This window comes from Phasianus colchicus, chromosome 2, assembly GCF_987193195.1.
Source record: "Phasianus colchicus chromosome 2, bPhaCol1.hap1.1, whole genome shotgun sequence".
NCBI classification, from domain to species: domain Eukaryota; kingdom Metazoa; phylum Chordata; class Aves; order Galliformes; family Phasianidae; genus Phasianus; species Phasianus colchicus.
The window spans coordinates 79,446,365-79,471,136 of record NC_143437.1 but is presented as its reverse complement, the minus strand read 5'-3'; the positions used below and the strand labels follow the sequence as shown (position 1 = coordinate 79,471,136).

Below are 24,772 nucleotides of genomic sequence, written 5' to 3'. Positions count from 1 at the left end.
TGGATTTGTTTTTTTCTTGACAAGGAAGTAAATCTCATACCTACATTTAAGTCTCACCAAGAAATGGCATGTTTTGAATGCTCTTAAAGCATCTCTGTTCAAATGCTGATTGTGGGCATCAGACATTGTAAAATCTGCAATTCCAGAGCAATTCAACATCAATTACATTTTTTTTTGTTGTTTTTGTTTTTTTTTTTTAATATGTCATCTGAACTTGGCTGTTCAGCAGATTTCTAGGGAAAATGCAAACATTTTCTTTCATTCTCTGCACATATGGATGAAAAGAAATCTTTAATTAAAGTCATGATTACTTCTGTTGACCCAAAGATGCTATAGTGTTTGATAAACTGTTAATGAATAGATATTTCACCAACCCATATTGTAATTTAAAACTGTTTTACATCAATTTGTGTAAGAGTTTTAAAGTGCATTCTTTACTTTTTTGAGAATGAGTTGTCCTTTATATTACATTATTTTAAGAGAAAATATTTTTTAAAATATATTCTTAATGATTAGTATCTGGATCCTTTTACACCCTCACACAAAATATGGTATTAATATTTTGTTCAGCTTTTCTTCCAGAGGTCATATTTTCATTATCTTCAATGTACTTTCTGTTCATTAAGGATAACGTGTATTGCTCAGTAATTTAAAGAGCATTAAAATATTTTGTAGAAGCCTGCAGAGCAAAATTGTACAAATCTCCAAAGGAACAAAGCATACACATCTCTGGGAACTGAGGAGAGTAGCTGTAGTGTTTGTGGAGTTCATCACCTTACCACTTTCTTGAGTAGAACATCTTCCTTTGGTAACTGGACACTGACACATCAGTTACTAATATGATAACTAACCTAAAGATGAAATGTAGATTGAAATCACATAATCCGATTTCACATCTCACAATAAAGTGAAACATTCACACTACCAGTGCATTTATGCTAGAGCTAAAGGTAAAACTTTATCTTGGAAATGTGAAATTTATAGCTAGTTCAGGAGTTAGGATGTCTAGTTGAGGCCTGAACACACATGGGGTGCAATTCCTTAGGGGACGGCTTTCTGCAGAAAAAAAATGGAAGGCCATGAAGAGCAATTCTCTGAAGGTTCCAGGCATATTGAAAAGCTGTTCAGAGAATATGAAATAATGTTGACAGAATTCAATATTATTATCATACTTACATCTCAAATTACCTCTGGGATATTCAGAATAAATTAAATTAGTAGTTAGAAAAAGAGGATAAGTTTCAGACAAGAGAAAATCAGTATTAAAATTAGAGACCCTATGGAATCTTTTTATTTTTAAAAGTTATTGAAAAGAAATATAAAAATCTTCTGTGCATCACTCCTAAGAAGCCAATAATGTGTAAGAAAAGCACATTTTCCTATATCCTCAGTGAAAAATTATTTATTGAAGTGCCAGATACTGCAGCCTGATTCTTTTTTTGTGGCACTAGAAAAAAAAATAGTTCACTTTCGGGCAATTTTTGCTAGATTGTCCTCCATATTAAAAATAAAAAAAAAAAAATTAAAAAAAAAAAAAGGAAAAAGGAGATTGCATAGTTTAATTTGTTATTCTGAAGGAAAAGAAAAAAATAAATACATTGAATGAAAAAATATACACAATCTTTTGAGCATGCCACTTCACATAAATGAGATCTATCTGTTAAGTATAGAATACCATATGGCTGTAACAACTGACAAAGGTTTGCAATATGTTATATGTTCAAAAGTTTTTTAAAGAAGATTTTAAGAATGCTTCTTCACACCTACGTTCCCAGAAACTAGTGGGGATTTTTACAAGTTGTATGAAAGGCTGCTGAAATAATGCTGTAAGACTTATGAATCAAATTCTACTTCAAATCTAAATCCACACCCCTAAATGAAGGCATCATCTCTGAATCCACGAGCATCACCTCCTGAAATGGACATTCAGAATTTAGAATCATAGAATCCTTACTGTTGGAAGGGACCTCTGAAGGCCATCTAGTCCAGCTCCCAAATTCCCCAGCTCCTATTTAAAAATCTGACTGTGAAAGCACATATGTTAAAATCAAAATGCATTGAACATCATTAAATCATGCAAAAGTGAAGCACAAAATTCAGTTTTGTGAAAGGTCAAATAATTTTAGGCCTATGCCATCACAAGACAGTGAATATATATGTAACATCTGAAGACAATGTTCATTGTTATGAGGAGATTGTGTAACCAACGTGGATAGAGAAAAGGTATATATTCCTGTTAATCTACAGTTGTTTGTGCAAAAAAAGACATGAATCCTGTGTGCTTCCAAGTGCTGAAGCTGGACTGAAATGGATGAACCAAAGGAAGGAGAGCTCCAGCAGAAAGCTCTGAGCACAGCAAAGAAGTGGTTGGTCTAGGTTATCCCTTGGTAATCTGCACAATGAACGGAAGTACTAACTCTTTTGTGCCTTGTACAACTGCATGTTTTTTCTAAGACAGTTTTCCCAAAAACTCTCATTTTCTTTGAGAAAACACATTTATTCTTGTAGTACATTATAATAAGAGATCTATCATTCTACAAGGTTGGTACATGCAAATTCAAGATAGGATGGCAAAAAGAAAAAGCCAATAAACTCCTTCAAAAGTCATTTAATCCAGAAGTGAACTTGCAAACCTGAATGAATGTTGTAACAAAGCTGCTAAATCTCAGCTCAGCTCTTTGGGGACAAAATAATTTCTATGGTTACCTCTTTTATTCTTCATGGGCTTTTATACTAACACTGTGGCTCAACGTGTTCTTTAACATGCGGGTGCATAATATACCACTATTTTATGACTTCACATATGAAATAAAATTGGCTTCTCTGTCCAGGAGAGAATTCCTACAGGAAGCAGAGTAAAACTGTGACCTATGTCACATTCACAAAGTATGATCAATTTCTCACCATCAATTATCTTTCTGGTACAAAACTTCCCTTATTCCAGAACCTAAGATGGAGACCATATAAATGTTAATGCCTGAATGTATTCTTTCAACGTTTTATTACTACTTATAACCTTTGCACTAACATTTAGGAGTACATTTTGAGTGCTAAATCCAAAGAACTGATCTCCAAAGTACACATAAATTAATATTGATTTTTAAAATGATCTTTACCCACCAGCTTGCCTGATTAGTCAAAAAACCAGTGTTGTCATTGCCATACTTAAGCTTCCTCAAATAATTAATAAAAGTATGTTTTCTGGTATTAAATGTGGTGCAGTGTGAGTCCCCTGTTGCTCAATTCCTAAGGTACTGGGAAGATGTCATTCCCTTATGAACAAATCCAAACTTCAGGGTTGGACTTCTGTTTTCAGAAGGGTCACTGCTCTGAATCATAAGTACAATAGGACACTGCTCTCCACTGAGTATTTGGGGAAAATATGGACCTTCAAACTCAATATATCATTTAAGATTATGTGGGAATGGGCATTTAGTTAATTAATTTATTTAGTAGTAGTGCTACTACTACTAGTAATAGTACTTTCCTAGGGAATTTATACTTAGGTGGATGTATGTATAAATGTAATTTACTGATGAACTTCAAGTTGTACTAGTCAGCTAGTGGAAGAAGATCCACAGCTGGAATGACTGAAAGTTTGAGAAATTGGCTGGGTAGAAGAGTCAGGCACTAGGTAGGGATAATTGTAGTAGGCGTGGCGAGGAAACGGAATGTGACGGGGTCAGGTTCCCTATGCTCCGAGCTTGCCAAGTGATGCCCTGTGATAGGACAGCAAGCATGCAAGGGGTGTAGACAAAGCAGGACAAGAATGTGGGTATTTAAGTGCCTGCTACATTCCAATAAACGCCATTTTGCTTCACCTATTCCTGGGGTCTGTGCAAGCATTTGGCCCCGACCTGGTCAGGGTCGGTCTCGCTGGGACGTGGCGCCCTCGGTTGGCAGAGGACGAACAACACGAAGAAGCAACAGATAATATATCAGTTAAGACCTGCTGTAGTATTGCAGGAATGCGGGAATGTGGATGTGTTTGTGAATCTAAAAATGGTGGCAAGGCATTTCACAGCAAATTTCAATTTTGACTCCATAAGTAGTATGAAGTGAATGGAAAAATGAGCAACTAGGGAGAGTTTGATAGAGCAACAGACACTACTTTATAAAGGGGATAATATAACCTGATAGACTGCAAAATAGGAGGATAACCTTGCTGAGCCCATGTGTGAGACAGTAATAAAGCCCTCATGGTTCTCCTGGTCCATGCAAAGTTAAAATACCAATTTCCATTGCTGTGGATTTGGCATCTTTCAGAAACAAATCCTCAGCAGTACAATTACTGAGTAAACATCTCCTCATAAGAGAAATTATACTTTTTTACATTGTTTCAATGAAAATATTTATTCTGATGGAATGTTTCTTTAACCTAAAACAAATTAAAGCTGTTAAATCTTCCTGCACAAGTTGTCACTAAAGCAGCAAAAATCCTTTATCAAGTTTTCATTAGTACAAAATGTCAGCGCAGTAAGAACCTTAACTCTCTATCCATCTGGTATTAAATATATATACATATAGATATTCAAAAAATCAACTGATTTGAGTAATCCCCACAGTCTTAATTTCCAGACTGTTGCTTTGAACACAAGCAAATATGATGTTACATCTTTCATGTCAAAGAGAAATATAATCCCTTCAGTGTGTATTTTTCTGTTCTTTACTGTGCCCGTAGATAATACTAAATGAGTAAAAATGGGCTTCTGCAGTTGAAGCACTTACATCATTAGTAGATCTAGGTTACTGAATTACAGAGAAGAAAGATCACCAACGTGTGGTGAAAGCCATGTTCTGCTACATGCGTATCAGGAGGACAACACCATTCCAAACCACATAAAGCACTTTTCATCATCTCATATAGATTGCAAAGGATTTTTCAAAAAACAGCCTCCAGCTCAGAGTCAAAGGAACAATGAGATTGGAAGGAGCCTCTGGAGATAACACCCTGCAGCTTCCCTACTCATAGCAAGGCCAGCAAATAGTTCAGGGCAGATTTTAAATATCTCCAAGCATAGAGAATCCCCATTGTCTCTGGGCAACTTCTTCCAGTGTTTGACCACTCTCACAGTAAGACTTTTTTTCTTAGATTTAAATGGAGTTACCAGCTTTTCTAGTTGTGCCCACTGCATCCTGACCTATATTGGAGTGCTATATATTAGAAATGTTAGCAGCACCTATTTATGCTTAAATTGGTCAAGTTACAGGTTATAAACACATTGTGATATAAGTCGCGTGATATACACCAATGACTGATACTCTGGCCTAATTTTAGATCTCTTTTCATAAAGGTGCACAATATCTAAACATGCATTTAGAAATACAATTCTGTAATGTACAAGGCCCTGCTTTCATGGATTTGTTTGCAAGGACTTTTTCTCTTCCATTTTCTTTCTTTTGTTAACCCCAAGTTTGTTCTCTCATCACATGGGGACTTATTCAGAAGTATTGAAGTTTTTGAAAAGGCATGAATATATTCTGGCAATTTCTATTTTGTCTGTAGTTCAGGCATGACCAAACTCCTTGCATGAGGTTTGCATATGACAGAGTCTGATCATGGACTGTTTATTTTAAAATCCTTGCTGAATACAATGAAAATAAGTTTGTCTAGATAGGGACAATAAGTTTGTTCCAGTGCAGGAATTGAATCTGGAGAAAAATAAAAAAGTTAGATGCGTGTCTACATAAGAAATTGGCATCCTTGGTCTTGTTACTGTGTACTGGTGTATTAAATTCATTGCCCAAAGATAGAAAGCTGTTTCAAGTACTCTGAGCATTTCCATGTGCACGGACCTGCTAGATGCAGGAACTACACAAAACCTGCAAGACCTGCACTCCTTCAGAGCACTGTAGAGTATTCCAAATGTCCCCACGTATTGACATTTGGGTGACAGAATAACACTTGTAATCTCTGCAGCCCATGGAGCACACTAAAACACTAATGATTAGATAACATTTTCTCTTCAAAGCAGGAACATTTTTCTAGCATCAGGCTCAACAGATAGGAAAAAGAGGAAGTCAAATGCATTAATTAGCCTTCCTAAGCTGGTTCCCAAACCTGTACAATTTTTATTTTTTCTCCACTTTAATTCCAAAGATTTGAAGATGTCTCTATTAAAACTCCTAAGGGAGTGAAATTTGGTGTTCATAATTAATAGAACAAATGAGCTGTATATTTCAAATTAAATAAAAATAGAATAAAATTCATGGCTGTAGTAGTTCTTTTTGCAGGAATAATGCAGCTCTGGTTTGTTGTCAGATCTAGCTGAAAATTCTTTCTTCCCTGGTTATTTAGCAGCCAAGATTATGTCTGAGCCTGGTTTAAAACCAATTCTAAAGGTGATAAAATTTAATTTGCTAAAAATGGAAAATCTGTGCTGAATGGTAGAAATTCATATATCCATTTCAAAACACTGAACACATTTACTTCCACATGTTCTTTTCTATCTGGAAATTTACATGGAAATACTACGTTTAAGAGCTGATGTAGATAAATTGTTTGTGTGCTCAGTGAGCCCATGAGGACTAGGAAGAATAAATTCAATATGTGGGTGAATAAAGTGCACGCTGCAAGTGGTAGGTATCGATGTAAAACAGTTTGGTGCTCACTCATGTTTTTCAGATACTAAGAGGCAGCCCAAAGCATGTGTTTCTTTCCTTATTCTGCAACTCAGCAACAGAATGGAAACTCAACTTCTGTAAAGTACTGGAGATATGTATCAGTAAAAGAAAAGCAAAAGATACTGAACAATGGTCCCAGTTTAGAAAATTCTTGGATGTGCTGAAAGATGAAAATGATGGTGGATCAAAAATGGTTTCTCAATAGCTCTAAGATTCTTGATACTGAAAGCTACTCCGCTTACCTGATGGCAGTTTCTTTGCATTTTCTATTTGTACAAATTCCTCTTGTCTATCATGTTTAGAAGTAACACGGTCTTTCATAGTCTGGGAACCATCTTGTATATAAGATCTCTTATGCCAGGGAAGATGCCATTGTAGGGGGGAATACGAGGGACTGCCACCAGTTTGTCTTTGGCAGTGAGGCTGAGATGATGCCACACAGCATACCCACACCTCTGTTCTTTCCCCTTCAGGAAATGCTAGTGGTCCAGAAAGACCTGGCACCAGGAAATGCAGATTGGGAAAGATGACACAACACAGTGGAGATGGGGAAGCATGTAGAAAAGTGAATGCACCAAAGAAGAGAGCAGGACCCTACATAAAGAGGTGAAAAATTCAATTCCATGCTGTTTTGGTCCCTTTTTGTCCTTATTGTCTTTCAGGCTCTTCTTTTTAACTCCTGCATCTCCAGGCATTTGTGTATCCTTTTACCCACGCACTCTAAACTACCAAACAAAAGATTTTCTTGAAAGAATTTTCCATATTTTAAAAACTTGATTTCCTTTGTTTTTATTTTTCTTTCTTTACTTTTATTTTTTTTTCCAAAAATCTTAAACAAGTATCAATCTAGCTCAGTTTTTAGTGACATTTTACTTCTCAAATATTTCCATGGTCAATTATCATTTTCACGTAATTCAATTTGTACAAGAAAAAATAAATATACAAAGCATCATAATAAGCTGAAAATACTCAAGAGTGGCAGTATTTTTAAAGAGAACCGACTCTTCTTGCTTGCAGGGTGTATGCTGCAAAATTGTTGTTACACTCTTTTACCAGTAACATTAGCAAAACTTTCTAAAAATCTCTCTCATTAGAGATGAAGTAGATATTGTTGGATGGCACAACACAAAAACAAGGAATCACATTTTAATATTTAATTCAAAATAAAAAACCTTCCCTTCTATTTCCATATGACACCATATTTTTATACCTGTGTCACTGTAGTCAAGTTTTGCTCAAAAGAAACAGTTAAAAATCCATCTCGGTGGGGTAGGGCTATCTTATAGAGATCACAATGAACTCCTCCATGTTGATAATAACCATGGGATATTAACTCAGTTAAACCCCTAAACTGCTGGTGATATCCTTCCTTCAAGCTAGAGCTTCTATTCCCTCTGGACAGACGTACTCCCCATTGTCACATTGCAGTGTCACCTTGGAAGTAACTGAGAGGAAGTCATTTCCTAAAAGTATGTGTCATTCACAATTGTCTGGTTGTCTGTTCATTAATTCTATAGGATCAGAGAAACGTCTGTTTCACTTATCCAACTAAGTTGGCTAACCGACTAACATATGTGCCAAGAGGCATCCTATATTCTGCAAATGGTGTGATGCAATCAGATAACCACTGACAGTTGAAATACAATCAAAGCAATGTAGTGAAATGATGCAGAAATGTTGAAAACTTTCAGAATTCCTGTTTCTCTGTACAGTATTCACTGTGTTACATTGTCATTTCTCTTTTCCTGTTTATGAACATCCATTGCTTGTCTTTCACCGGAGAGTGTATCTCTCACAGAGGAAAATGCTGCTCATTCTGACTGCAGACTATTATCTGACTAGTGAAACAATCACCTTTAAAAGCTTGGAAAATGGCTAGGCACTCACCTTTTGCCACCTACTACTTTGATGCAAGGACTACAGCCTGTGGGTCCACAGCCAGACATACCTTTAATTAAAGAGCAATGCCTGGGACGAGCTTGTTCACCCAGAGTTCTCATTCAGCCTTCTGGGAAGAGCTGATGTCATGGGCAGCTTCCTTCACTGGTTAGTAGGTATGAATGCCTTCTAGTCAACCCTTACCTTCTCTCAAGTGCTGCTGACAGGCCGGTGTGAGAAGCACAGAAATATCTTGCAAAGTATATTAACCTGCTTGGTTGCTGATTTATGAACCTGTTTCAGTTGGATCCATCCAAATCATCACCCCTTTCAAATGTTTGGATTTTATTCCATTAATCACAATTTCCAAGAACTGTGATAGCTGGACCTGTACCTTTCCTTTACACACCTTTAATTAATGCTGTACGAAGTTCAGTCCTAAACAGCATCCCTACAAATTCTTCCTGTACTTTTCTTTCTCTCAAGAACTGGACATTAGATTCTGGGCAGTCATGTTTGTCCCTATGTCCCCGCATCACTCTATCGGAGTAGTTACTCAAAAGCATTATCCATCCTTTATCAACTCAGATATCAGTCAGTCAGAATAAATCAGGACTTGCACTTACAGTGAGGTACTACAACAGAATAATCCCAGGGTGTATTAAATTTTCAGCCTGCTGCTCCATATGTCTGGTCACTCATTGCAGCACGTAGTGTGACAGCTTTCTGAGCAAGCAGTGGCAAACGTTGGAAGGGAAAATACAGAGCTTCAACAAATTAAAAATACAGCAAGGAAAATAAAGATGCATCTAACTTGAGCTCACTGTGCACAAAAATTGCAGCAATATTGCAAACTTTTTTATTTAGTCAGAGAAAAAAAAACTGTATTTTCATCAGATTGCTGACCAGTAGAGTTTAATGCCTTTGCTTTTAACACAGGAATTTCTTTTCCAAGATGCTTTGCTGGCAAAATAAATGCCAGCAGGAGACGATAGGACTGTTTAAAGAAATGTCTTTCCGTGGGGCACATTGCTGATTTCTCTTACGTTATCCTGACAGTATGGGGCACCAGATCTTAAGAGAGAAGAGTTTAATTATACAGGAGAAAGCAGTAATGCCTTGCTCCAAACAAGCCTGACAGAAAGGTTTGTCATTCCGACTGGAGCCATATTTCCAGCGCAGAGAGATTCTTTTAAGCCAGCGTAGCTTTCTTAGTAAGTAATTGAAACACTCAGGTGCAATGTGGAGAGCAAATGCCATGAAAAAGATTTCCTGGCAAGAGTCAAGCAGCCCTTTCTCTGATCAGTAATTCAGTCAGAGTTTATTACAGAGGCAGAAACATAATCACTGCACTTCTAAATGGAGTGATGTGGCCATGAAGCACTTCACTCCTGATTCAGTGCTATAGGAGAGCTGCAGACCTCACTAAGGTGCTGGTGAACAGCATGCAGACTAACGGGTGTCACAGATACAGGATTTGCTGCAGCATGCTTACTTTTTTTTGTCTGTGGATACCTTTTCTAAGCACACAATTTTCAATGTATTACTATATTTTATTTTTCTATTAAAACCATACCCCATAACTTTTGTACGGCTGTTTTAGTACACTGCAAAAAGTGGAAATTTGCCTGAATGCCTTTCACTGGGCTCCTGCAGACCAGAGACCTTTCCCTCTTTGCCTTCAGTGAGCTGAAAGCTGTAGTAATAGAAAGAAAATTACCCAGTGATCACTGCGGTGTTAAATGAGAGCTTTATGAAAATATCTGCACACAAGTAATAATATCAAATAATAATAGAGTAATAGGAAGAATTTCTTTATCTCTTGCAATGAAGGCTAGACTAATTACAGTGCTGATGTATTGACTCTTGCATTTTAACTATGATACAATTGTAACATTAAATAATAATGGCATTGTAAGTGATATCACGGATGTTAACTACTGGAAGGAGATTCATGACTGTGTATCTATTGTGACAGGATAAAACAGATGATCTTTCCTTATGAAGAAGAAACAGAAACATAGAAAGCTTTCCTGATGAATTATTCCATTTGAAGTCTTACCGTGTTTTGCAAAATCTTACTGTAAACTGCCAGTCTTCAAGTTTCACACATACTTCAACTATCTGAAACACGTAAAAGCAGATGTAGCATAAGCTCCAAGCCATAGCAGGCAATGAAATCAACTTCCTCTATCCATATATCCCCTTCCTGATATGACTTGCAGTATGACTGACATTTCTCAAAATTCCTGATAAATTTCTTGTGTTGTACTTGGAAAGAAGTGGAAAACAGTTTGTGTAAAAAAATATAGAGAGAGACTTTATGGATGTTTAACAGACAGAACTGATCAGGACTTTAGGAGTATAATCTGATATCCTCTGTCTTTGATCAATGCCAAAGACAGAAGCAACTGTTTTTTTATAGTAAACTGATTCTGAAAAATTAAGAAATATAAACTCAGCATAATCTTTGTGATATGCTCATGGAAATCCTCATTGATTTTTCAGTGATATGTGTGTTCACATCCAATTTCTTAGTTGGCTATTGGACATAAGATCTGCCAATACAGAGGTTAAAACAGGGCTTCACATAATAAAAAAAAAAAGAGAGAGTAATGAAGTAATAAGTAAAATTTGTAAAACACTATTCCCTTGTAATTAAATTAACACACAAAGACTTTTGCCTCACTTGCCAAATACTATTTTGGAAAAGTCCAAATCATAGATTCTGCTCTAAAGTAGTCTAGAGACTACTTACCACGTCTACTGAGACCTGGCTTCTCACTCACAAAGTGTCAAGAGCTTGAGGCTAGGCAGCTAGTAGAAGTATTCAGCCTATGGATCCTGGGGTGCTGGGTAATCAATAAATCACTGAGAAGAATTGATCTGGATACATGCTATGGTTTTTCAAGAAAGCTCTTTTTGGAATCTAGGAAAACATCAGGGATTTTGTCATACCTAATGAAGAATAAATGCTAACCACAAGTAAATCAAGGATCATTTACAAAACCAAATACATAACTTAATCAGACTCAGAAAGATTAGAAAATTGCTTGTTATTTGGAGTGTATTAGAGGGAATCTAAACTGTATGAATGATATAGACATTTCAAACCTTCTCATGCTCTAAGAGAGTTACACAGGGCAACAGTGGAAGCAATTTTTGACTGACTGAAGAAATACAAGACCGTTGAAATTGAAACAATTTGCAATTTACATAAAGAATCACAAAGGAGAGAAAACATGTTTTAAAAGGATATAGAATATTATATAAAGATGAAAGATGTTAAATACTAAAAAATATTAAGAGTAACACAATCTTTCTCTCTACCAATATTTTTAGTATATTTTTTATCCACCTCTCTGCTGTGCAAATTGCAGCAGAGCATGTAAGGAATCTGAGCTAGAACTCATCTGCACAGAACCTTTCTTGACATCTACAAATGCTGAAGCTTTTCTTTTAAATGGCTGCATATTAAGAATGTATCTGTATCTGACTGAATAATATTTCAGTAATGGAAGCAGAGTAAGCAGTAAGAATATTTAATGGCATGTAATTAATCAATTTAGAAATTCGGTCAAGTTACAAGAGAAAATTCCTCCTGGGAGACTAACTTATAATTGTCACTCAGTAGTACTGATTTCATCTTTTTGTCTCTCCAAAGTAGTAGTAACAGACGTATTTCTCAGGGAACATAAACTGGATTGCTTAAATCACTAGCAAATCCATCCCACTGAACTGAGCAGAACTTCAGGAGAATTATTTGGGTGTTCTAGATTTTTTCAATGTTCTGTGTATAATTGAACAAAACGCACCCAAAATTTCACTGAAGTTATCAGCAATTTTTTTTTATTATTATTGTGATTATATACTTTAAGTAAACACTGTCAATGTGTAGCAGGCTTTAAGAAAAATAAAAAAATGGCCCCCCTGGAGCCTTCGCTTCTCCAGGCTGGACAGCCCCAGGACTCTCAGTCTGTCCTCGTAGAAGAGAGATGTTCCATCCCTTGGATCATTTTTGTGGCCCTCCTCTGGACACGCTTCAACAGGTCCTCAATCTGGAGATTAAGACATTGACCACCAGTGTCTGAGTACTGCCTCAAGGCCAGTTTGTCATCCATCAAACAGTCTACCCATCAAATCCATATCTTTCCAATTTGGACAGAAGGTGTTATGGGATAACGTCAAAGTACTTATTGAAGTCCAAATAGGACTTAATCAGTGGCTCTTGTCTTGTCCACCTATGTAGTTAAGCCACCATAGAAGGCCACTAGGTTGATTACACAGGACTTGCCATTCATGAAGCTGTGCTGGCTGTGCCATATCATCTCCCTCTCTTACATGTCAGTAAATATTTATAATAAGAAAATTGTCAAGAACATTAAAAATAAAATAAAAGAGTACCTGAAAAAATACTAGCTCAAATTATTCTGTGTTTGTGTTGTAATTTCATATTTGCACGTGATATCAAATTTATATGTTGCTGCATATACTCCAGACATCAAAATGGGAAAAAAATAAGCTTGCAGATATTCACATAACTTCCTGCTATTGGGAAAATGCAATTACACAGGTTTCTTCAACCTCTGGCTATAAAGAAACCAGGAATTATTTGATTTTAAATTCCTCCAGCCTTGCATAAGAAGCATAAAAATATCCCTTTGTTCAGTGATGAGTACTTAAATGTGTTGGCTAAAATTCAGCCCAAAGAATATCTCAGAATGTTACTGCAACAAAAGAGTGGAGGTTCTGTCCACTCTCAACAGGAGATATGATATCTTCAAACAAAATCTTGAAAGGAAAGGGGAATTATAAATGAACTAAAATGCTAATGTTCTGGGGTAAAATACAGTGCACTTCATAACTGCGCAACTGAAATGACAGTGCAGCACTCTGTATGTTCTGATAAATCACAGACTCAGCTTATGCCATCCCAATAATTGGATAAAGCTTTAAAACAGGAAGAGCCTGGGAGAATTTTGAAATTATTATTTTCTTTTACTTTTTTAAGTACTAAATTTTTAATTAATTTAGTTACCCACAAAGGAAGAAAATATTGTTTGATTTTTTTTTTTTTTTTTCCTAAAGGCAGAGAAATATTTTTGGTCTGCCAAAAAGAATATAGATTGCTATTTTATGCATATTTCAAGACGATCCTTTCTTTTGGGTGTTGGAGGAAGGGATTCTTAAGAGAAGAGTCTGGGACTGAGGATAGTGAAGTATTTAGGCTCATTGTGACCAAGACATGATGCTGATATGCAAATAGAAATACTAGATAGCATATTGGTCATATAATCATTTGATTTGAATCGAAATGTCGCTTAAGTAAGATACTCTTATGTATGTAGAGGAAACATAGTGAATCACTGTGACAGAGGAAGGAGAGATTTCTGTGGCTGTATGAGAGACGGATGGGAGGAAGACACGATGTAAAGGTGTGGAGGGAGGAACAAAGATAGGTTATCTTGTTACAGTTTGAGCTCACTTATGTTTGTGGGTGGATTGTTTCTGTACAGCACACAAACATATACCAGTTCTTCAATTTTTCTTTAGGGTTTCAACCTTGAAAAACTTTCTTCCTGTTGCTCCTTCATGAGATCAATGGATATGCACTGGCCATTGCTAAGTCTCTGCTGCAAATGAGAGGTGTATCTCCAATACATGTGCTGTAAAATATAATAAATATTGAACAGGATCTGAGGGAATGGCATGAAGCTGTGTCAGGAGAGGGGCAGCTGGGGTTAGGGAAAGGTTCTTCACCAGAGGGTGGTCTGGCACTGGAATAGTATCCTCAGGGCAATGCTCGTGGCACAGAGCTTGAAAGAGTTCAAGAGGCATCTGGACAGTGCTCACAGACATAGGGGTGGTCCTGTGTGGAGACAGCAGTTGGACTCAGTGATCCTTGTAGATCCTTCCAACTTGGGATATTCTGTAATAAGGTCAGCATTAGGCCCACACCCTTCACAGGCAGGGTATAGAAAGGTGTAAGAAGTCAGGATGTCTGAGTAAATGTGTGGTTTGCAGGAAGGAGAAGCTGCATAGCAGTGCTTTGGCCATGTCTTTCAGGTCTGGCTAAAACAAACTAGAAGAAGTGAAACTTCTTTTTTCTGGTGTGACCAGAGCTACAGAATGAGGCAAGATGCATTTTAGTGAAAGAATACTGCTCTTCCATTGGTCAACAGAGAAACTAAAAGAGTTCCAATACTGATGAGAGACGAAGACAATGATACCGAGGTTTAAATGGCTGCAGAGATGTGCCACACTTTTTAGCTAAAACACAAAATTCTGGGACACTTGAAAGAGAAACTGCCTTCTACAAACAGCTCATTAGGGCAGAGTTTCTGTTCTCTGTGTTCCAGAATGTCAAGCAGATGAATTAATTAGCAGAAAGCCAGTAAGTCAGATTATTATTTCTCCAGGAGAAACTCTGGGAGAAGTTAGCTCCCTATTGTAGGTGTATCATGAAGTCTTTGTTGTGTGCTTCAAATTAAGGGTTTAACTCTTAGGAAGTGTGAGGGCTTCTGCTAATTAATTAGAAAAAAGTTCCTGTTAATAACCAAATTGAACCGGTGCCTCCGAGTATAGGCTGCTGGAAGGGGATTTGATTACACATGGTGTTAATGTGGGGATTATCAGCTTTGCCTTACTGCCTCAAGCAGTGGTTCTGTGACATTTGCAGAGTTACAGGAGTCTGAGAAGAATTTTTCAAATTAGAAAATGGAATGACTGAGAAACGCCTCTGCTGGGAAATCATACTGAAAGATTGTTTTAAACGGTCATGTCATTGACATTATATTTATTCCATTAAAGACATAAAAATACTTGTTTTCAAAATGTGTAATGATGTGTCCTTTACAAATATCCTCCTGTAGCAGGACATTCAGGAACCAGCATTATTCTAAGCCTTCTAAATTTTAAGTGGATGAATATAAGCTTTTTTTTTTTTCATGGAAAACAAGAGGAAGGCAGTTAGTGGGGAACTGCTATCATTAAAAAAATTTCTTTTGCTACTTGTATTTTGAACTTTCATACCTTTGATTTGTGATTCTGGTGTTTGAATAAGGTCTTTGTCTTTCTCAATGTGGCTTTTAAGTTGATGGAATTATTTATTTTCTTATAAAAATGCCTGTTTCCCCCAAACATATATATTATTCAGCCTGATTTCCTTTGTTGAGTTAGTTTTGTTAAAAATACAGGAAAGGTGATGCTAATTCAAGTTAAGAAAGGTAGAAGAAGAAAATAGCTGGCTCCTTCAAGACAGAAGTAAAATGTTTGTCAGTTTCTAAATATGAGTAAAAGGTCTTCAGAAAGAGCTGTCAGGAAGGGAGCCCATCCAGAAAGCCCTTGGCCCTGACCTGTCTTGGGCTGAATGCAGTTAATCATGCCAAGCATCAAGAATGTGTAGATAAATGGGAACTTCCATGGAATCCCAGATTTTGGAGAGGGAAAAAAGGCAGGATAACTGGGCACCACTAACTTGGTGGTGCTGTTCAGTGCAGTTGTTCCTCTCTGCGTGTGCCTTTGGAAGCACTTGCACAATGTGATATTTCTCTCCCATCCTTACCTCCCATTTTTCCCCATTAGGATCACCTAATAAGTCATATCAATGACAAGAAACCCAGTAGTTTTAGATCTGGACCAGGTGCTGTTCTGAGACACCAGTTCCTCTTTATGTACCTCAGTGCACATCTCCACAATGCCTAGCACTTGATTCATTGCCTTTTTAAATACATCTTTGCTTATGCTTGGAAAGCAATGATGGAGGCACCAATAATTAGGAGAGAGATCTGACCACTGTCTTACCTGGAGGGTCAAATTTAAAATACACACATGGGGTTTGTACTTTCTACCAGCTAGTATATTCATTACGTATTCTTGCAACGTTTAACATTGCAAGGCAGTGCCTAACTGATGATCATTCATGTTCTTTTTTCTTTTCTGGCTGCATATCCCTTATAATGTTCAACTCATTAAACAGTTTTTTCTGGCTATTAATTATGTGGAAAAATATGAAACTATTATGATAATGCACTGGATTCCCAATTGCAGAGTGAATAAAAGGGCAAAGATTTAAGGAACGTAGTAATGGAAGATTGAAGTCTAGATAGATAGAACTTCTAGTCATAAAGTAATATGCTGTCAAAGAATAAGATCATATTTTAGGCGTTTTGTTCAACAGTTTCACTGTTTTATTCTCTGGAGAGAGCCCCAGTAGTATTCAGGGCCAATGATGGTATCTCATGCAATAAACTTCAAAAAATAAACTACAAAAAAATTATTGTCCAAGGTTTTTGCTCAGAACAAGACTGAATATCAAATGAAATCACTGCATAACAATCCTACTTTGAGCCAGCCATGAATCTGTATGATGCATGTCCTGGGTCAAATATATATTACCGTACAAAAATATGTTTCTGTAATGCTTACTCTAAAAAACAGTAATTACTTCCTTTTGATATAAAATGAAAATTCTAGATTTTAAATAATTATTTTGAAATTCTGAAAAGGAGTCTGCTAAGTCTATTTTGGAGAAGGTAACTTCATTTAGTCCTTCTATTCTTAGGCAATGAAAATCTTAGGAATAAGAACAACATTATCTGTGAATTTTTTGCTTTCTTCAGACTTACATGATCAGTATCTGTTTTACCATGCTGTGTTTTATAGTTTCCAGACAATGATAAATGCTATCAGATTTCTAAAACCTGTACATGGAAGGGATTTGGAGACTCAGCTTCTCTGCTCACTGGAACAGAACTCTCACCCATCTGGAGTCAGGCTTCCTCAAGTTCATTTGTGTGGCAGGCAAAAATGAGTCCTGTTATTCACTTCCACTGCCCCTGGCAGCAAGATGCATAACTTGGGACCAGAGCATGGAATGCAAAAGGATATCAGTCAGGAAAAAAAAAGTCCATTTGAAAGAGTGGGCTGAACCTGCAAGTTAGAATATTTTCACAACTTTGTCCATACTAGACTTTCACCTTATGTTTTATTTTAAACAATACCAAATGCATCACAGTCCCTTGAACTATTACTGGACTTGTCCTTTTACAAAATTCGTATCTGTGTGAGACCTTGAAAGAAGGAACAAATGACATTTACCCTGGCCTGACAAAACTCAGCTAGCAACTTTAGTCAGAAATATTTTTCAATTGTATACACATATTGTATGGTGTGGAACAGAGCTAGAGATTGAGGAAGACTACTTTGATCACAGTATGAAATTCAGAAGAAATGATTGTTCATCCATCTATATTCACTGTCAATCTCCAATGACTCAGTCACAGATACCAGCTTAAAATCCTGAGAACACAGCAGCTCATGACTATCAGGCTGTGCATGTTTACTACAGTGACCACACTGCATGACCCACTTGGCCCTGGTCACTTAGAAGAAGGGAGATGTTAGGGCTAAACTCCCTCAAATCCTATAGCAATGCACAGCTTCATCTCAATGTTAAGAGAGTTGTGGCCTCAGCAGTTTTAGCCAATTTTAAGTTTGTATAAGGGTTGTAATGTAATGTTCGCCAGAGGAAATGGTTTCATGTGGAAGCACACACGTGGATAGCAAAAACAACCACTGAGAATCCTTTTATCCACCGTTGATGCTAATAGTTATTAATTAGCAAGCCTGGAAAAGGAGATTACATCTGATTTAACCAAAAGATATCTACATCTCAGAAAAGAGGAAAAATGTTTATTCTACTTCAGAGGATGCTCTTATCTCCAGGTAAGGAGGAAGTAAAATTTGTTACTGGAAGAAAGATTAAATCCACTCAAAGTTGACAGAGGACTTCAAGGGGGACATTAGCTAGCAAGCTCAACTAGCATGGAGTACTCACTAATGAGTGTAATTTAAAACACGAGGCAGATGAAAAAAGTGAGCATCTGACAGCCATTTCACCAGAGAGAGCTATAACTGGTAGGTTGGATAAGGCAGATAGAGACATACTACTGGGATTAGTCTTGCTGTAACCAGATTTAAGCAGGATTTTATGCCATTTCTTCATCTATATCTTTTAAAAAATATATAACTGTTGTTTATTTTCAGTGGTGCAAAATGCAAGTTAATTATTCAGATTGGATTGAGCAAGGAGTGATTTTGAGATAGCCTACTTTGTTGTTAGCAATATTGCTGGTGAAAATCTATACAACTCCAAGTTGGCCTTGGACAAGTCTGAAAAGGACAAAATGTAAAAAATGTGGTCTATACCACTGTCTCTTCCTGCTTGTGAAGGCAGGTGATGTGACTAGATTCACAGATCTCTTCAGTTAGATTAAAGTGAAATGACAGTCAAGGTCTGAACTCAACCACCCATTTTAATGCCAATCTCTGCACTACATTTATCTTAAAAGTACCAGCACTCATACAGTTACATCTATCTAAGCTGTTGGACTAACTGTCATTGCAACTTAACAAGATATCAAAATAAGCCTTTCAATATTTAACAACTATGAGGGAAAAGGAAAGAAGAGAGGCAGAGCGGTGGGGGTGATAGAAAAAAAGATGAGCAGAGAAAGATGTCACCAGTCCAGGTTCCAGCACTGATCCAGCCAAGATGGGGAAGTCCTCAGTCTGTTTCCAGATGTTCTAAAGCACCAGTGTCTTGAAGTTCCTCAAGCATTTCTTTTTAACTGCTAGTTTTGTGGGATTTGTGTGAGTTCACTGTCAACAAGTTCACTGTCCACGAGTTTGCCATCAACAGCTCCACAGTCAAAATTCTGCAAACAACTTCACTTGAAAAGGGAAGTTTTGAACATAGCACTGCTGTCCTGTCTCCACAGGGCTCCCTCCTTGGACCAGGTCTTCAGTCTGTAGCCTGTTGTTATGGCAACGGTCTTATCTGTCAAGAGTTTGAGACAGTTGCAGACATACCACAGATCAGGTGCTTTTGTTGTTCTACTACTGCAGCTGGGGAGATTGGCACCACCTGGAGCCTCTGGCAGAAAACACTAGGGGAAATTTTAGGTTGACCCTTAGGGTTTTGGATATAGAGGATCGGAGGCCTGCACTCCAACTGAGAAATTGATACTAGCAGTATATGAACGGGTTTGTGCTACTTTGGAAGTGGCAGGTACAAAAGCACAACTCCACTTGGGATGAGAGCTTGTATAGCAGTGAGACACCTGAAGTGTTGCAAGGCTCATTCCAGCATTTGCATCTACATCACAGTAACCCTGACAGTTTTAAAAGTTAAGTGTAAAGCAAAAGGATGTCAAGGAGAGAGATGTTTTGGGAGAGTTTGCTTGTTTAGAGCAATGAGCAATTGCTAAATAATGAAACATTTATTTGTTTGTTTGTTTGTTTGTTTGTTTATTTAGCTATCCTAGCAGAGATAAGAACATGATGTTTCACAAAATGGCTGAAAAGGAACAGTAGTGAGACAGACCAGAAGATGCAGCTGAAATTTCATGAACAGTTAGGTATAGTCTAACTGGTTCTGGTAGGATGCAATTGTAGACAAATCCATTTGTGACAATGAATTGTTTTACATCATATTTGTGCATAGCTAACACCTTGCCTGCTTTTGGTACAAGAACTTCCTATTTTCCCTGAACTTTTAATACCATAGACTAGTTGTTGCTGTTTTCTTCAGAAGATGGAAATAGCGTCTGAGAAAAGAACAAATGAGCAATGTCCTGAAATGCAGAACTTATTAAGTGCTTCCTGTTCTGCAAGATTTAACTAATGGATTTCTGGGAATATATTCTGATACCATGTAAATATAATAATATATTTAAAACTACTTGCAGTATTATAATTTTAACAAGCAACTCGGATTCATTTTGATTTTTCCTTCTGTAAGATGATAAAACAATTTTGATTTTGCTTTTTTGCTCGCTAGTTCTTAAATATCCCTCTCAGATTGAATTTCTTTCACAAATCCTGATCCTCAGTTTTTCTGGACAACCACCAATCATCTGCCGGGACTCTTTTCAAATCACATTGCACACGGGCCCCGTTATCTCTGCACACTGGAGGGCAAAGCTTCCCTTGAACATTCACAGCACCTAGTTCTGCTTCAGACAGACTGAAATTGTCATTTTTTATGTTGTTTGTTTGCTGTGTTGCCACTGCATAGCTGCCAAATGGGTGACCTGCACAGATGAACTGCTGAGCTAGTATGGATTTTCATCCACATCATTGTTCTGTCGATCAAACAAGATATTGTGGTTAGGGTTAGTTCTCTTTGTTTAAGACGAATGTATTATTTTGTGCTGATTACTGTAATTCAGTTCTACTGGTAACAGAGGAAGAGGTTATTACAGATCCTCACAGCACTTTTATAGCCAGTACAGCACAAATATTTTTCCCCTTTTGTTGAAATAATGTTTTGCTGGCTCCAAAGACAGGCTTATTTCAAATTTGTAACTGTAATTCTTATTTGATACACATGGATGGTGTTCACAACTGTTATAAAGCAGTGGTGCAGAAGCATTCTCTATTACTTGCCGTCAAGAAAATCTGTATTACAGCTTTCCTATGATACTCTCTGATTTTCATCTGTCATCTCTAAGCAGACAGAACGGGCATTGGCTGCAGCCCACAGAGAGTTAATGTAAAAGCATGCTGAAGCTTCTACAACTTTCAGAAGTCTTCTTTCTCTCTAATAGCACTTCTCTCTTTAAAAGTTCTGATGTCAGCTTTTTGTTCAGCACGTAAGAACTGAACTGCTGATTCCTTCAAGAAAGGTGAACATTAATTTTAATTTTGTGAGGGGTAGCTCTTTGACTCATTTAAATAATGCTGTGCAAGTACCAAAGGATCTTTGTCTGAAGTCTCAAAAATCTAGCAGATGCTTACTTGTGTGATGACCAGGAAACTTCACTGGCTATTCCTAGTACTGCCTGTACATGGGCCATGCAGAAAATAGAACAGACCTAAAAATAATAGGAGTGGGTCAACTGAAACAGTTGCAAGTATGCCACACAGCCTTACCATGAATGAATAATGAATCTTGTTTATATCTTCATTTGTACATTGGAACAGTGAAAGAGATTTAAATGCATGCAATCACAGAGATGGGATGGCTCAGCATTTCCTATTTGTCTGACAAGAAGAGATACCTCTGTCCAATGCCAGATGTAAATAATTTGTTTGCTACTGAAAAAGTATTCAGCTGGGCACTGGCCAGCAGGGTAGGACGTTGCAAAAGTGGTAATGTGCAATTAAAAATTAGTGAGCTAACCAAATCTTTGCAGGATATAGGAAGGAGCGTTAGAGGTCAATTTTCAGGATAGTTTATAGAGAATTATTTGTGGATTTAAGCTCATGAGCTCAGTATAGTCATAGTTTGAAGAAATGGTACCTTTGGTGGCCCTCCTGGCTTAAGTAATTTCTCCTTCTGTCCTTGACCAGTCATTCTTTTCCTTTCACTAAAATATTGCTTGTTTTGAGGGTGGTTACATTTTTTTTATCTGATTCTATTATCCATTTTAGCCCAATCCTAAAAGCTGTGGTGCTTGGTAGGGGCATCAAGCAGCTGTGAGGGGCAAGTGGGAGCAGACTGGCTGGGGTGGAGGGCTGGGCAGACACACTGCTGCTGAAGCTGCATTAAGAGGAAAATATAGATAAATTTGGGAAATTAAAAAGAGATTACACCTCAAACAAATATCCTTTTTTTCTCATTAGCACGCCTAGGACGAAACTTAGCAATGACTGTACTTCAGCTCTGGGGAACTGTTTTAAGTGCCCTGCAAACAATTAGACAATAAGATATCTGCAAGAAAGCTAGAAGTAAAGCTGTAGCCCTCTATTTTTTAAATATAGTAACATATTTCTGTCATCTTTTTCTTTTACTTTAAGGCCTGCTCAGTGCAAAGAGTGATTTCAGGAAACCCGGCAGAATTGAGGCAATGAGTTTCCTGGGAATTATGATCCAGAGCAGAGCGGAGAGACCACCACCTGTCCCAGATCCCCAGAATGGGCAACAAGGCAGGTGGGATGGAAGTTCCTGGGGACACACAAGCCATGAGATCCTTCTTCACACTCATCAGGTATGGAGGGTGACAAACTGTCCTCAACATTGTAACAGATGTTTTTGTGCAAGTAAAGATTAAGGGTATATGAATGTCACTGTACTACTCTGTATGTCCCATCCTACTAATCTAAATGAATCTAATAAGGACTTCTGCCCTTACTTGCTGAAGGATGATGTGCTACTTGCTTCAGTAGGACATAAATTTTTAATTTGTTGTCAATTCTAACAATAATTCTGTGGCAAACTACCAATTGCTTTGAATATTTAATAACTTAATCTTTCATAGCTGGTTAATTCAACAGTACAAGGGATGACAGAAAAACAGTTTGTTGGCCAGCAATAATTTCTCAGCACAGCAGACATTTGTATGGGAACAGACACATGATGACTGATTGATGCTCAAAGAAACAATCTCTTCAAAAGCTACAAGCTCTTTACATAGAGGCACTGCATTCACTTTGTTTTATTACTATAGAGAGAACCAAGACTTAAATGACTTTCTCCCGAACTTTCTGAGAAATAAGAGGTAGGAACAAACTCAAAAGCAGTGACAGAGACCCTGATGAAAGTAGTGACTCTGCCAGCAAAGGAACTGGATTTATCTTAAAATTTACTGTACATGAAAACTGAGTCGCTCCTCACTGAAGCCAAAGACAGAACAATGTGCAAAAGAGAGAAAAAATAAGGTTCTCACATTTTTCTTCTGTAGATGTTTGAAAGGAAAAGGAGGCACAAGATAAAGCAAAGGATGAAACTCAAGTCAAAACAGATCCAACATGACTTCAGATGCCTATGTCCAGCAGTGAATAACATCCAGGTAATTCTGGAAGTGCCAAAACTTTTGAGTACGTTATTTTCCCCTGTGTGTTTTCTGAAGTTTTTGGACCTTCCCTTTGAGCATTTACTCCATTCCTGTAACCAAAAGAGCCACAAACACAAGGTGTTTCAGTCTCTGTAGGTGTTGATCCCATGTGTGCTGTGAGCTCTTGCCCACATCTTTTTTAAAACTTGAGCAAATCAGGAATTGCTTGAACAATAATTTTATCCAGTTTTCTCTCTAATTTTCTCCATGATCTGATAGAGGCTCAAGTCTGAAAGCAAGTTATACAGGTATTTCATTATTAGGGATGAGCAGTAGTTCCTTCAATTCCAACTTCCTTTTAAGCAGAAGCTGTGAACCTTGTTTAGCTCTGTCAGAGAGTGGTACATCAGGCACTTTCCTTGAACACAAGAAGACTGTGGCCTCTTGATCCCAAGGAGATGCCATGCTAATGTTCTGGTTCAGGATTTTGCCAGTGTCTCTCTTCTCTTGCATATGATTTTATTACCTGGTGTTTTCGAGAGCTGAGAGTTGTGTCTTACAATCCTACATTTCAATGTGAAGAGCTAAGAACAAGTTTTGAGATGATTGTCAGAAGATGTACCAGCATGTCACAAATGACTTAAGGAATGACAATCACATTTCAAGGTTGTTGCATTCCTTGCATGAACAGAAAGGGGAGACTGTGTGAGTATCAGGGGAACTTAAGTGCAGATGTCATAATGCAATCCCAGAGAAAGGCTGTTACCTGCAAAAATAAAAATTAAAAAAATAAATAGAGAACATGAGCAATATCTATCATCTTAAAAGACATTTATCGTTGTAATCTAATGCATCCTAACTTTTCTTTCAGGCTCCCATATCAAACCTACCTTCTGTCCCAGCATCCCAGATCATAAGCAGGATCAGCACAAGACAGCATTGTTCTGTATTCACCCCTCTTTGAGCTTGCTTTTATTTTATTCTTTTCAGTCTTATCCCCTTCATTCATCATCTTTTTTTTTTCAACGTGAGAATCCTAAACCTGTCTAATCTTGTTTTCATATGGGAATGAGTTCACTCATCTGCACTTGATAAACTTGCCCTTCTCTGCAGATTTTCTAATTCTGAAACTTCTGAAATTCAGAAAGCTGACAGATGCATGCAAAACTCAAGCAGTGGCAGGAGTTACAGGTTTGTGCTTTGGCCACTACTGTAATGATAACTTCTTGTTTTGTTCTCCAATTCAATTCTATAACTGCATTTGTTTTTTGAGTTCTACTGAGCATTGAGTTCATTGGTACAATTGTTACAACACTGTCCACAGAGATCTGAGAGGCAATAATCTACACTGAATTCTTTGCTGTGTGTTTGTGCAGTAGTGATTATTTTTCCAGCTGTTGCTGCTTTGTGTTTCTCAGCACTGCACTGCATCAGATCTCAGCTGACTCCAGCAGCCTGTGCTTTGAGAACTTTCTGTAGCACTTTTTGGT

The 24,772-nt window shown here is 37.4% G+C and overlaps 1 protein-coding gene across 1 annotated transcript in view; it reads left to right on the top strand.

Moving 5' to 3' along the window:
- Nucleotides 1-7,056: 7,056 nt before the first annotated feature.
- Nucleotides 7,057-24,772, top strand: part of LOC149919133 (uncharacterized) — a 38,410-nt gene continuing 20,694 nt past the window's right edge. Inside the window, exons 1-3 of the mRNA XM_090136143.1 lie at nucleotides 7,057-7,230; nucleotides 22,306-22,496; nucleotides 23,190-23,297. Of these exons, the coding sequence (XP_089992269.1) occupies nucleotides 22,356-22,496; nucleotides 23,190-23,297 (249 nt within the window). The 5' untranslated portion in view covers nucleotides 7,057-7,230; nucleotides 22,306-22,355. The remainder of the gene's footprint in view (nucleotides 7,231-22,305; nucleotides 22,497-23,189; nucleotides 23,298-24,772) is intronic.